The 14,458-nt window shown below is 36.4% G+C and overlaps 1 protein-coding gene across 11 annotated transcripts in view; it reads right to left on the bottom strand.

The window, feature by feature from the left end:
- The window catches only part of APPL1 (adaptor protein, phosphotyrosine interacting with PH domain and leucine zipper 1), a 50,021-nt gene that overhangs the window by 3,085 nt on the left and 32,478 nt on the right, over positions 1–14,458 (bottom strand). For 7 of the 11 annotated variants that reach the window (XM_001173707.8, XM_063805897.1, XM_063805895.1 and 4 more), the window contains 4 exons: positions 14,159–14,305; positions 7,260–7,310; positions 6,563–6,652; positions 1,606–5,513 (listed from right to left, as the gene is read on the bottom strand). In XM_001173707.8, coding sequence (XP_001173707.1) covers positions 5,367–5,513; positions 6,563–6,652; positions 7,260–7,310; positions 14,159–14,305 — 435 coding nt within the window. In that variant the 3' untranslated portion in view covers positions 1,606–5,366. Of the gene's footprint in view, positions 1–1,605; positions 5,514–6,562; positions 6,653–7,259; positions 7,311–14,158; positions 14,306–14,458 lie in introns of those variants that run through there. The other 4 variants (XR_010155238.1, XM_063805894.1, XM_063805896.1 and 1 more) reach the window with 2 other exon arrangements.

Raw genomic sequence — 14,458 nt, 5'->3', positions numbered from 1 at the left:
CTCAGGAGTTTGCTGTTCTTGTGGGAAAGTCCCAATACCAGCTTAGTGTCTATTACTGTTTCTTTGTAGAGTCAAGTACAGAGGTAGGGTAATTCATTTAATTGAAATAGAACCCTCAATTGAAATTTCAATATTAATGAGAAATGTGTGTCCCTTCTTTCCACAAAACCCTGGCTATGGCTGACCATTTACCGGTTAATGTGATCACTGGAATTGGAATTACAAGTGTTTTCAAATGAATGATGGCTTATGGTTTCTGTATTGAACCTAGCCTGATAATGGACATGAAGAGGCTCACTGATGGCAGTTACGTTAAATTTTTATTTCTATATATTTCAAACTGCATGTAAGTATAGGTTCCTTTTTCTGAGATGGAGTCTCGCCCTGTCACCCAGGCTGGAGTGTGGTGGTACAATCTCAGCTCACTGCAACCTCTGCCTCCTGGGTTCCAGAGATTCTCATGTCTCAGCCTCCAGAGTAGCTGGAATCACAAGAGTGTGCCACCACACCCAGCTAATTTCTGTATTTTTAGTAGAGATGAGATGGGGTTTCACCATGTTGGTCAGGCTGTCTCGAACTCCTGACCTTAAGTGATCTGCCTGCCTTGGCCTCCCAAAGTGCTGGGATTACAGGCATGAGCCAGTGTGCCAGGCCTGTAAGTATACATTTCTATGTGTGGAAAGTGAGGAAAGTAACTGAAAAAGACATTCATTCAACCATACTTGTGTCACATTTAGAAGCCATATCAACAGGGAAAACAGGTAGAATGATATCGTCCATTTTCACTACAGCCCAGTCAGCTACGGCCTTGATGTTTACATGTTTAGTCTTGGTACTTTTTAAAAGAATTAGATAGTCCATTCTAGGGAAACTGAAGCTATATGATTTTTTTTCTAGTGTAGGGATTAATGGCTATATAGACTATTTATTTCAGTAAGCACAGACTTTAAATTATTTTTATAGTTTTTTTTACATTAAAAAATTTATATAGCTGACATGAATAGTTATTTTTTAAATCAAACTGATAAGTGAGTGGTAGATTATATCTTTCAATATAGAAATATATTTAGGCTATACATGCACTTATATCAGATAAATTATATAATTCTAAAGTTAATTTCATCTATTCCCTGTACCTTCTAAAAGTGTATATACATTTCTATAAAATCCAAGACAAAACACTAAATCCCAGGAGAAAGTAACTAATTGACATAAGAAACTATAAAGAGCACATGGGATGAATATGCATTAGTATTGAAATTATAGATCCAAGCTATACTGTGGTATGCACAATAACCTGCCCCTGTAAATTAGAGGAATTTCTGTAAGTAGGACCAAACAGTAGCAAGCATACGTCAATTAATGAAGTCTTTTTCCTTTGCTAAAAGAAAAACAGTCACCAGTGATCGATTAGTTTGCTTCTATAACAAACTTTTCCCAATAAAGTGACTTTTTTTTTCATTTTAGCTGCTGTGGAATTATAGTTGGGCTAGCTGTATAATTTATAATGTCATAACAGCTTAAGAAGTCCATTGTTTTACAAACATCTGAAATTACTTTGAGAAATAAAGTTCAGAGTATCAAATATTTCATTAAAAAACACTGTACAAAAATCATGGACTTTATTATACATTAAAAAATCTTCTAACAACTTTTTTCCTGAAGCCTTGTCAGTATATACCTATTGTGACGAAATGAAAAAATAAGTTCTCCACCCCACATGTATACCAATACCATGATCACATAAAGTCGAGTTCTTCAAATCCAATTCTAAAGTGAAACATTGCATGATTTTAAATTGTACACTGCATGATTAATAGTATCAGTGAAATAAGAATCAATTCACTTACATTACAAAATCACCAAATATACAAAGCAATTTTGCATATTAGTTACAACTTAACCCCCAGTCTCATATTAACTGAAGTAAATTTCATGAGTGAAGCCACAGAGATTGGTTAAAAAGTATAATATAGTTCCAGTTTCAAATCTTTATGTATTACTAGTTAATGTAGAAAGACAAAATCTCATGGGAGAAGAGTAAACCAAACTTGCTAAAAATAAAGGGTTGCTTTCTACAATTGGTGTGTTTAAGTATTTAAAATACAATCTGAATGCTAAGAGGTTGTTTCAGAACTAACATTAATAATTTCATTTTAGGGCCGGGCACGGTGGCTCAGGCCTGTAATCCCAGCACTTTGGGAGGCCGAGGCGGGCGGATCACGAGGTCAGGAGATCGAGAACATCCTGGCTAACACGGTGAAACCCCGTCTCTACTAAAAATACAAAAAATTAGCCGGGCGCGGTGGTGGGCCCCTGTGGTCCCAGCTACTCGGGAGGCTGAGGCAGGAGAATGGCGCGAACCTGGGAGGTGGAGTTTGCAGTGACCCAAGATCACACCACTGCACTCCAGCCTGGGCAACAGAGCAAGACTCTGTCTCAAAAAAAAACTTTTTTTTCATTTTATTCAGGTGGCAGGTTTTACAATATACTAGCTCTTAGGATCTCTCAGCATTAATAGGATTCAAATTTTAAATAATATGGTTCCTAGATATAATGCAAAATTAACTCAGATGCCTTTACCATATACGATTTTATCTTCCCTAGGATGCACATCCTACTGACCTTTTCCCAAGTATAGTGGAAACACATTTACCACCCCTAGATTGTAGAGCCTGAGTATTCTTTTGAAATTAAACAATAATCATTGCAGATGTGGCAAAAACTAGACTAGCTTTAGGGACTCTGTTCAAGATAATAGCTTTAGTCCCTTGTTGGCAAGTTCTCAAAATTTTTAAAGGTAGAAGGAATAACTGGTTTCCTATCTACTGACTTCATTGCCATAGTTACAAACATACTGTTCAAATAGGTAACAGAATGCATTGTAGAAGTAGGCAGGCTTAATATCTTTTCTTTTTAAAAAGGAGTTTTGTTGATTTCTAACACCATTAAGTCTAAGTCTGAATGTGAGAAAAGATATCCCAAAATCGAATCCAGTTACCCTCAAAGCATCTCAGAACTAGAAGGGATTTCAAAGGAGGGTAACAATCAGCTTTACCACTAGGCAGAAACCCATGGGCAGCCTTTAAATAACAAAAAGAGCTTATTAAAACAGATACTTAAATCTCTGCAGTAATGGAATAGTTCATATAGTTCAACAGTAATGGAACAAAAGCTGAATCATCTAAAATTGTTAAACCCACTCATAACTTCTATTTAGCATTGGAATGCACTTCGATCTGACCTATGGAGATGATGGGTTTATTATTGTAGAAATTCCTGTGAACATGACTTAAAACGAACTACAGGTCTGTCCAGCATCCCTAAGTCTGCCAGTGCCTTAACTCTAGCCTACACTATGACCCAGGGTGCTGATAAAGGGCAGCACTTGCTACCATGCAAAGCACCAGCTTAGTAAAGCTGCCTCCTAATGATGAACACCTTCCTTGTAGAGTAACAGATTTCATCTGAACTAAGTGAGGTGACAATTTGTAGTATAAACAAAAGACTTAATGGAACAGAAAGCTCCAGTCTCCAAAAGGTCTTAAAAACAGGACTTGCCATGACTACTTAAATGCTGGCAACAGAATAAATTCCAACTTTAACAAAACAAAAGAACTGATACACTATTGTGAAAGCATTCCCTTTGGTAAGCACAAAACAAACTTTTTATCAAAAGTATTTCATAAATTTCTACTTTTTTACTGTATGTTTTGGTAACATAAAGCATCAGTAAATAAACATTACACCCATTTGGCACATGGATAGAAGGAATATCATGATCCTATATATCATTATCCTATTCCTACAGAAAACAATGTACATATACAGTGTGAAACAGCCGAGTTATATTTTGAGACCTAAAACAGATGCCATTTCTAATGCAGAACTAAGAAGAAAAAACTATATCAAAGAAAAAAAAAGGCTTTTTCCCTTGTAAAATTATTAAAGTCTTAGTGGCTAACCTCTTGAAAAATTTGTAAATGTGTGTGACTATGTAAAGTATTTTACCCACTATATTAACTTTGTATATATATACTTTTTCATGTGAAACACATGAAAACATAATTTCTATTAGCAGTGTTAAAAGTGATTACAGAAAAAAAATTAAGGTTTAACATAGACAATAGGCAGTAGAGAAATGTTATTTTAACCTTGGCACCAGGTTAAATCCTTCCTTGGTCAACTTCTCCTATACTCTACTAGGCATTCAATTCATTTTCAATCTTTCACAAAATTGGACCTTTTACTCATTTGAAGAGTAGACATATTTACAATAATTAGTGCAAATTATTCTATTCTCATACATTAGTTATTTGCCTTTGTGGATATAAAGTGGTGATTCAGTACTTTATCAAAACATGGCATTATGAAAATACTGGGAATATATCAGTCTGAAATTTAAAAGATTACATTTTCTAAACTAAACTCTGGGAATTTTTACTTTAAGCATGAAACATAATTGTTATAGAACTTCTTTTGAAATGTCACTTGACTTTCAATAAAAACTATTTCACACAATGCAGAAAATACAATGTATCATTCCATAGCAATATCTTTGTCAATCCTAATCTAAAATGTATTGAACAAAAATCTTTTAATAAATTCCAATATCTTATTTTTAATCACTACTGCTCTGCAGCAGTAATTGAAGTCCCAACCTGAGAACTAAGAACGTGATAATAAAATGCCAAGGGCTCTATCAATCTTGAACTGAAGACACTTAAGCTTCTTTCCTACTGGCATCAAGTGCAGTACATTAGAGAAATGTGAGCAATCCCAGAAAGTACCCTGAGATCAACAGTACCACCTGCCACAATTTGAAACCTTAACTGTAAAATCTCTGTTCTAATTATTTTATAAAAGTTCTATTGCACATTTAATATTGTTAAAATATTTGCAAACTTGTAGAATTCTCTGTATAAAGGGCTTTAAACTTATTCAGCTAAATGCTTCCTCATCACCAGCAAAATGTTCCTAATGAAAGAAAAGCATATCCATGAATGTCTAAGCCTGAAGAATAAATGATTTCTTACGGACACAGCCAATTACAATGCAAGAATTAAAAGTTCACAATTTGACGGAAAAAATTCTTGAGCAAATGTAATTCCTCAGCAGTCTGCTTCAGGGAGATGAGCAGGTTTCCTTTAGATATTAATACATAGTACATTATGTTTAAGGTGGAAAAAAGATCAATGCAAACCTAAGTCATCAAGTTCAATCTTTTTTTTAAAATGTAGCTACAACAAATAAGCAAATATAAAGCTTAATCTCCTCCTTGATATTTCAACATAGTTGTTACCTTCTGCCATTTCACCATAGAAACTGTCAAATTCCAAGGGGGAATATCTACCAAAAGTATAAGCTTATGCTTCTGATTCTCTCTTCTTTCCTCCTTCTCCCAAATCACTCTCTTCTGACTGGCTACTGCTAAGGACAACAAACTGCCCCTCACTACTGGCTTGGTTTGGTCTACTGGAAGCAGCTATCAACCGACTTTGTTCTTCCAAGTCCTAGTGGAAAAGACAAAAAAGAAACTAAGTTACTTGTCTGCAGTCAAATGGCAAATTATGCAGTTAAGATACATTCTTGAGAGCCACTTCAATTCTTCTGTCATAAATATGTATGCATACTTCTGACAACTTGATAAAAAGAAAAGCTACACCCAAACAATACAACACCAAAATGAATTTTGGCACCATCCTATAAAAGCCAGCATTCAAACTAAAATCTAATATTTTATCTTTCTTTTTTTATGACCAACAACCAAATAAAGCCCATCATCATCTCTCACTATATATTACAGTAAAACCCTCGAAAGGGATCACCCCACACTCCTTTCCCTTCCCCTCTCCAGCCCTTTTCTCCATCCCTGTCCAATTCATCTTTGCTAAATCAGATGTCACCTTCCCTCAGCCTCGCCTATCAAGAAAGCCTCACTTCAGTGTCATCTTTGCCACTTCCCTCTTCTTTGTCCAGAGAGCCAGCCCACAGCCAATGCTTATTGATCTGTTCTAAGCATCCCAGCTGTCTCCTCTTTTCTATTCCTACTGTCAATCTACAACCCATAACACGCTCTTACAATTTCATGGATCATTTAATGCATTCTTCAAGTTTTGCTCTGAAATTTGTCTTTTAAAATTATCCTGTTGGATGGACAATGATTTGACACTCCTGGCAATATTAAAAATATACATTTCATTATATATTTCATATAACATATATATTTATTTATTTCCCCCCCATAGAAGGCAAAATGGCTTTCAGCAATGGCAGTTAAGTCTACACAGCCTCTCAACTGCTTTGACAGAGACAACCTCCTCTGAGATATTAAAGTTCTGGTATATTTTTGAAACAGTCATATTACATGTCAACATAACTATAATGTAAACATCATATCAACAGATGTGACCCTTTTCTGCTATGGTATGAATCATCTGTTTATGAAGTGGCTGAACAAGCAGAAACAGCCCTTCATTTGGAAATTCAAATCTGAAAGTCATAGTGCTGAATTAAGTCTTCACAAACAACACATAAAGATCCAGACATTAGGACTGTATACCTTTTCAATCTGTTTTTGTTTATTGAGTTCTTTCTGTTGCTTCTCTTTTACTCTCTCTATTTCTTTTTGTTTTTCTGATGCCCTACGATCCTAAAGAACAGATGAATAAAACTAATGAATTAAATATGAAATAACTTTAAATTTTAGACATTTCAGTTAATATCACATGTGTAACCTTTCAATACTTTTTTGCATTTATACATAAGAAAGCACATCAACAGTTTATATTCAATGGTAAACAATTATCCAAATTCTAAATGCTATGTTGGTAATAGTATCACTGTTAACCTTGCTTAGCAAAATCATTTTATTTACTTGCTAATATGAAAGAACTAATATACTATTTTAGTTAACATTCTTGGAAAATCAAGCATCTTGGATTTTTTTTTTTTTTTTTGAGATACAGTCTCACTCTGTTGCCCAGGCTGGAGTGCAGTGGTGTGATCTCGGCTCATTGCAACCTCCGCCTCCCGGATTCAAGTCATTCTCGTGCCTCAGACCTCCTCAGTAGCTGGGATTACAGGTGCACGACACCACACCCAACTAATTTTTGTATTTTTAGTAGAAACGGGGTTTCACCATGTTGGCCAGGTTAGTCTCGAACTCCTGACCTCAAGTGATCTGCCCGCCTCGGCCTCCCAATGTGCTGCGATTATAGGTGTGAACCACTGTGCCCAGCCACATCTTGGATTCTTACCAGTTCAGCATGCAAAGCTATCTGTTTTGCCAGTCCAACAGAATCACATATCTAAAAAGAGAAAAAGTATGAAAAATTCAGGCAGTTCTCACAACAAAGCAAAAATGTCAAGTATCCAAATAACTGATGGAACTAGTTTTATAACTAATCCTAATACATTGCTTCAAGCAAAAGCATATTTAAGAATGCTCAAGCCCCCAAACCAAGGCTTTGTATGTTTTCCTTGAAGTCTATAGGATTCCACTGCTGACTCTCACCTTCATATATACCCCACTTCTTGTTATGTCAAATTCATTACTGTCATAGTAAGGCCTACGAGGAAGAAGCATGCAGCTGCTAATGCTATTCTCAGCTGAAGACATCTGAAAATGGCTGGTTTTGGTTCCCAACATAATGTTTGGTTCCCAACATAAATGAGAGGCTAAAAGATTGCACCAGCTATCAGTGGCAGGGAAAACATGGGTCTGTAGAGTCAGAAGGCCCAAACCATCAGCTTAGCTCTATTCAGAGATGCTTTGCTCAAGCAGCTCAGTAAGCCTAGGCAAAATTTGGGAGTTTTTTCCAAAAATCTTAGAATTATATAAGAATTTTATTTACACAAAAAACTACAAAACACTGATGAAAGAGACTGAAGACACAAAAGAACATCCCATGCTCATGGATCAGAATAATATAGTTAAAATAACCATATTGCCCAAAGCAATCTATAGGTTCAATGCAAATAGCCAAAGCAATCTTAAACAAAAAGAACAAAGCTGGAGGCATCACATTACCTAACTTCAAAATATATTACAAGGCTATAGTAAGCAAAACAGCAGGGGATTGTTATAAAAATAAGACACATGGCCTGATCTTTAACAAAAGTGACAAAGAACTTTCACTGGGGAAGGGATATCCTCTTCAATAAATGGTTCTGGCAAGATTGGAGAGCCACATGTAGAAGAATGAAACCAGACCCCTCCCTCTCACCATACACAAAAATCAACTCAAAATACATTAAAGACTTAAACATAAGACCCAAAACTATAAAAATACTACAAGAAATTATAAGGATCAGAGCAGAAATAAATGAATCTGACATGAAGAAAACAATACAAAAGATCAACATAACAAAAAGTTGGTTTCTTTGAAAAGATAAAACTGACATTTAGCCAGACTAAGAAAAAGAAGACTCAAATAAAATTGGAGATTAAAAAGGTGACATTACAATTGATACTGCATAAATTCAAAGGATCATTGGTGGCTACTATGAGCAACTACATGCTAGTAAATTGGAAAATCAAGAAGAAATGGATAAATTCCTAGACAAATACAACCTACCAAGATTGAACCATGAAGAAATCCAAAACCTGAACAGTCCAATAACAAGTAACAAGATCCAAACCATATTAAGAAGTCTCCTGGTAAAGAAAAGCCCAGTACCTGATGGCTTTCCTGCTGAATTCTACCAAACATTTAAAGAAGAACTAATACCAATCTTACCCAAAATGTTCCAAAAAATAGAGGAGAAGGGAATACTTCCAAACTCATTCTACGAGGCCAGTATTACCTCATACCAAAACCAGACAAAGACATATCAAAAAAAGAAAACTACAGGCCAATATATCTCATGAATATTGATGCAAAAATCCTCAACAAAATACTAGCAAACCAAATTCAACAACACATTAAAAAGATCATTTATCATGACCAAGTGGGATTTATCCCAGGAATGCAAAGATAGTTCAACATATGCAAATCAATCAATATGCTACATCACATCAACAGAATAAAGGACAAAAACTATTTAATCATTTCAATTACTGCTGAAAATGCATTTGATAAAGTTCAACATCCCTTCATGATTAAAAACCCTTAAAAAAACTTGGTATAGAAGGAATATAGCTCAACATAATAAAAGCCATATATGACACTCACAGCTAGTATCATACTGAATGCAGAAAAACAAAAAGCCTTTCCACCTTTTAGATGGAAGATGAGTAATCAGGTAAGAGAGGAAAAAAGGCATCCAAATTGTAAAGGAAGAAGTCAAACTATCCTTGTTTGCAGATGATATGATGATCTTATATTTAGAAAAACCTAGACTCCACCAAAAAACTATTAGAACTGATGAATTCAGTAAAGTTTCAGGATACAAAATCAACATACAACAATTAGTAGCATTTCTATATGCCAACAGTGAACAATCTGAAAAAGAAATAAATAAAGTAATCTCACTTACAATAGCCACAGATAAAATTAAATACCTAGGAGTTAACCAAAGTGAAAGATCTCTATAATGAAAACTACAGGCTGGGCGCAGTGGCTCAGGCCTGTAATCCCAGCACTTTGGGAGGCCGAGACAGGTGGATCACTTGAGGCCAGGAGTTTGAGACCAGCCTGGCCAATATGGCGAAACCCCATCTCTACTAAAAATACAAAAATTAGCCAGGTGGTGGTGGCACACACCTGTAATCCCAGGTACTTGGGAGGCTGAGGCATGAGAATTACTTGAACCTGGGAGGCAGACATTGCAGTGAGCCGAGATTATGCAACTGCACTCCAGCCTGGGCAATAGAATGAGACTCTGTCTCAAAAAAACAAACAAAAAAACCAAAAAACTATAAAACACTGATGAAAGAAATTGAAGAGGACACCAAAAATGGAAACATATTCCACGTTCATGGATTGGAAGAATCAATATTGTTAAAATGTCCATACTACCCAAAGCAATCTATAGATTCAATGCAATCCCTATCAAAAAACCAATGGCATTCTTCACAGAAATAGAAAAAACAATCTGAAAATGTATATGGAATCATAAAAGATTCAGAATAGCCAAAGCTATTCTGAGCAAAAATAACAAAATTAGAGAAATCACATTACCTGACTTCAAATTACAATGCTACAGAGCTATAGTAACCAAAACAGCATGGTACTGGCAAAAAAAAAAAAAAAAAAGACACATAGACCAGTGCAACAGAATAGAGAATCCAGAAACAAATCCACGCAACTACAGTGAACTCATTTTTGACAAAGGCGCCAAGAATATACATTGGGGAAAAGACAGTCCCTTCAATAAATGGTGCCGGGAAAACTGGATATCCATATGCAGAAGAATAAAACTAGACCCCTCTCTCTCACCATATACAAAAATCTAATCAAAATGGATTAAAGCCTTAAATCTAAGACCTTGAACTATGAAACTACTACAAGAAAATATTGGGGAAACTCTCCAGGACATCAGTCTGGGCAAAAATTTCTTGAGTAATACCCCACAAGCACAGGCAACTAAAGCAAAAATGGACAAATGGGATCTCATCAAGTTAAAAAGTTTCTGCACTGCAAAGGCAACAATCAACAAAGTGAAGAAACAAGCCACAGAATGGGAGAAAATATTTGTAAACTACTCATCTGACAAGGGATTAATAACCAGAATATACAAAGAGCTCAAACAACTCTATAGGAAAAACCTTAATCTGATTTAAAACTGGGCAAAATATTTGAATAGACATTTTTCAAAAGAAGACATACAAATGGCAAACAGGCATATGAAAAGGTCCTCAACATCACTGATCATCAGAGAAATGCAAATCAAAACTACAATGTATCATCTCACCCCAGTTAAAATGGCTTATAGCAAAAAGGCAATAACAAATGCTGGGAAGCATGTGGAGAAAAGGGAACCCTTGTACACTGTTGGTGGGAATGTAAATTAGTATAACCACTATGGAGAAAAGTCTGGAGGTTCCTCAAAAAACTAAAAATAGAGCTACCATATGATCCAGCAATCCCACTGCTGGGTATATACCTAAAAAAAGGAAATCAGTATATTGAAGAGACATCTGCACTCCCATGTTTGCTGCAGCTCGGTTCACAATAGTTAAAACTTGGAAGCCACCTAAGTGTCCATCAACAGATGAATGGAAAAAAAACAACAACAGATGAATGGATAAAGAAAATGTACACACACACAGTGGAGTACTATTCAGCCAGAAAAAAAGAATGAGATTCTGTCATTTGAATGGATGATACACGGATAAAGAAAATGGATAAAGAAAATGTGGTACTTACATACAATGGAGTACTATTCAGCCATAAAAAAGAATGAGATTCTGTCATTTGCAATAAGATATATGGAACATGGAGGTCATTATGTTAAGCAAAATAAGCCAGGCACAGAAAGACAAATATTGCATGTTTTCACTTATTTGTGGGATCTAAAAGTCAAAACAATTGAACTCATGGAGCCAGAGAATAGAAGGGTGGTTACCAGAGGCTGAGAAGGGTAGTGTGGGGATGGGGGGTGGGAGGATGGTTAATGATTAAAAAAAAAAATAGAATGAATAAGACCTGGTATTTGATAGAACAGGGGGACTACGGTCAATAATAATTGTACATTTAAAAATAACTAAAAGAGTATAATTGGATTGTTTCTAATACAAAGAATAAATGCTTAAGGGAAGGAATACTCCATTTTCCATGATGTGGTTATTACGCATTGCATAAGTGTAGCAAAATATTTCATGTACTGCATAAATATATACACCTGGCCGGGCGAGGTGGCTCACACCTGTAATCCCAACACTTTGGGAGGCCGAGGCAGGCGGATCATCTGAGGTCGGGAGTTTGAGACCAGCCTGACCAACATGGAGAAACCCTGTCTCTACTAAAAATACAAAATTAGCTGGGCATGGTGGCGCATGCCTATAGACCCAGCTACTCAGGAGGCTGAGGCAGGAGAATCGCTTAAACCCGAGGGGGCGGAGGTTGCAATGAGCCAAGATCGCGCCATTGCACTCCAGCCCAGGTGACACAGCAAGACTCCATCTGGAAAAAAAAAAAAATGCATACACACACACACACACACACACACACACACACACACACACCCCTTGTACCCACAAAAATTAAAACGAAAAACAAAGATCATCCTACTTTCACCATTTTAGCTCTAATTAGTCTCTTGAGAAACTTTGTTAGTACGATATTCTCAATAATTGTTCTATTAAAGGTTCTTTTTCCAGCTGGGTGTGGCAGCTCATGCCTGTAATCCCAGCACTTTGGGAGGCCAAGGCAGGTGGATCACTTGAGGTCAGGAGTTCAAGACCAGCCTGGCCAACATGGTGAAATCCTGTCTCTACTAAAAAAATTAGCCGGGCATGGTGGCACACAACTGTAGTCCCAGCTACTCGGGAGGCTGAGGCAGGAAAATCACTTTAATCCAGGAGGTGGAGGTTACGGTGAGCCAAGATTGTGCCACTGCACTCCAGCCTGGGCAACAGAGCAAGAGTCTGTCTCAAAAAAAAAAAGGTTATTTTCCATAGAAAAAAAAAATACTAGAAGAAAATGAAGGGAAAACTCTCCTGCACATTGGTCTCGGCAAAGATTTTATGCCTAAGACCTCAAAAGTATAGGCAATAAAAATAAACAAATGGGACTTAAACTAAAAAGTGTCTGCATAGCCAAAGAAATAACAGAGTAAACAGACAACCTGTTGAATGGGAGAAATTATTTGCAAACTGTTCATCCAACTGGGGACTAATATCCAGAATATACAACGAACTCAACAGGGAAAAAATCAAATAATCCCACTTAAAAGTATGCAGAGGATATGAATATGCATTTCTTAAAGGACACAAAAACAGCCAACAGGTATATGAAAAGATGCTCGACATTACTAATCATTAGAGAAATGCAAATCAAAATGACAATGAGCCATTCTTACCCTAGTCAGAATGGCTGTCACTAAAAAGACAAAAAATAGCAGATGTTGGTGAAATGCAGAAAAAAAGGGGAACTCATACACTGTTGGTGGGAACATAAACTAGTACAACCACTATGGAAAACAGTATGGAGATCTCTCAAAAAACTAAAAATAGAGCGGGTATGGTGGCTCACGCCTGTAATCCCAGCACTTTGGGAGGCTGAGGCAGGCAGATCACGAGGTCAGGAGATCGAGACTATCCTGGCTAACACGGTGAAACCCCGTCTCTACTAAAAATACAAAAAATTAGCCGGGCATGGTGGCAGGCACCTGTAATCCCAGCTACTCGGGAGGCTGAGGCAGGAGAATGGCGTGAACCCAGGAGGCAGAGGTTGCAGTGAGCCAAGATCGCACCACTGCATTCCAGCCTGGGCGACAGAGTGAAACTCCGTCTCAAAAACAACAACAACAACAAAAACTAAAAATAGAACTACCATTCGATCCAACAATCCCACTACTGGGTATCTACCCAAAATTAAAGAAATCTGTGTCAAAAGGATACCTGCACTCACATGTTTACTGTAGTACTATTCACAATAGCAAAGATATTAAATCAATATAAATGTTCATTAACAGATAAATGAATAAAGAAAATGTGGTACATATACACAATGGAGTACTATTCAGCCATAAAAAGAATGAAATCATGTCATTCGCAACAATGTGGATGGAACTAGAAGTCATTATCTTACGTCAAATAAGCCAGGCACAAAAAGACAAATATCACATGTTCTCACTTGTATGTGGGAGCCAAAAAATTGATCACGTGGAAGCAGAGTGTGGAATGATAGACAACAGAGACTGGGAAGGCTGAGTGATGAGGAAAGGGGGAGGATGAAGAAAAGTTGATTAAAGGGTACAACCATAAATTATGATAGAATATATTTAATATCTGACAGCAGAGTAGAGTGACTATACTTCACAAAAATGTATTGTACTTGGATGATGGACACCCTAAATACCCTGACTTGCTTACTGTACATTCTATACATGTAACAAAATTCACATGTGCCTCATAAATTTGTATAAATTGTAAAGAATTCAATCAGTAATTACTAAGTAATTTAATTTGTAAGAATTTAATTATTATTAAATCTTAGTAAGAATCACTTAGTAAGTGGTTATGACAGAGATATTCTGAAAAGCCATGTACCTTTTCCCCCTCATTGTTTGACTCAAATATATAGCAGACTGATGACAGATTACTTTCACTTCTCCCGCTTGATGTCCGAAGAACAAATCCAAAAAGGCGCTTATTTTCCTGGTGTGTAGCATACAAAACTACACAAGGTAATGGAAACTGCCACAGAAAACATAAGAAGCAAACATGAGATCTTACAAGTCATTACAGCAGCACTTGTGACGAACTCATATGCTAAGTTCTAAAAATATAAATATTTTAATATATTAAAGCCAATTATTTTAACAGACTTGTAATGCAGAAACAAGTAAT

This window comes from Pan troglodytes, chromosome 2 (assembly GCF_028858775.2).
Source record: "Pan troglodytes isolate AG18354 chromosome 2, NHGRI_mPanTro3-v2.0_pri, whole genome shotgun sequence".
Lineage (NCBI taxonomy): Eukaryota > Metazoa > Chordata > Mammalia > Primates > Hominidae > Pan > Pan troglodytes.
The sequence above is the reverse complement of the archived record's forward strand: the minus strand, read 5'-3'. Positions and strand labels throughout refer to the sequence as shown.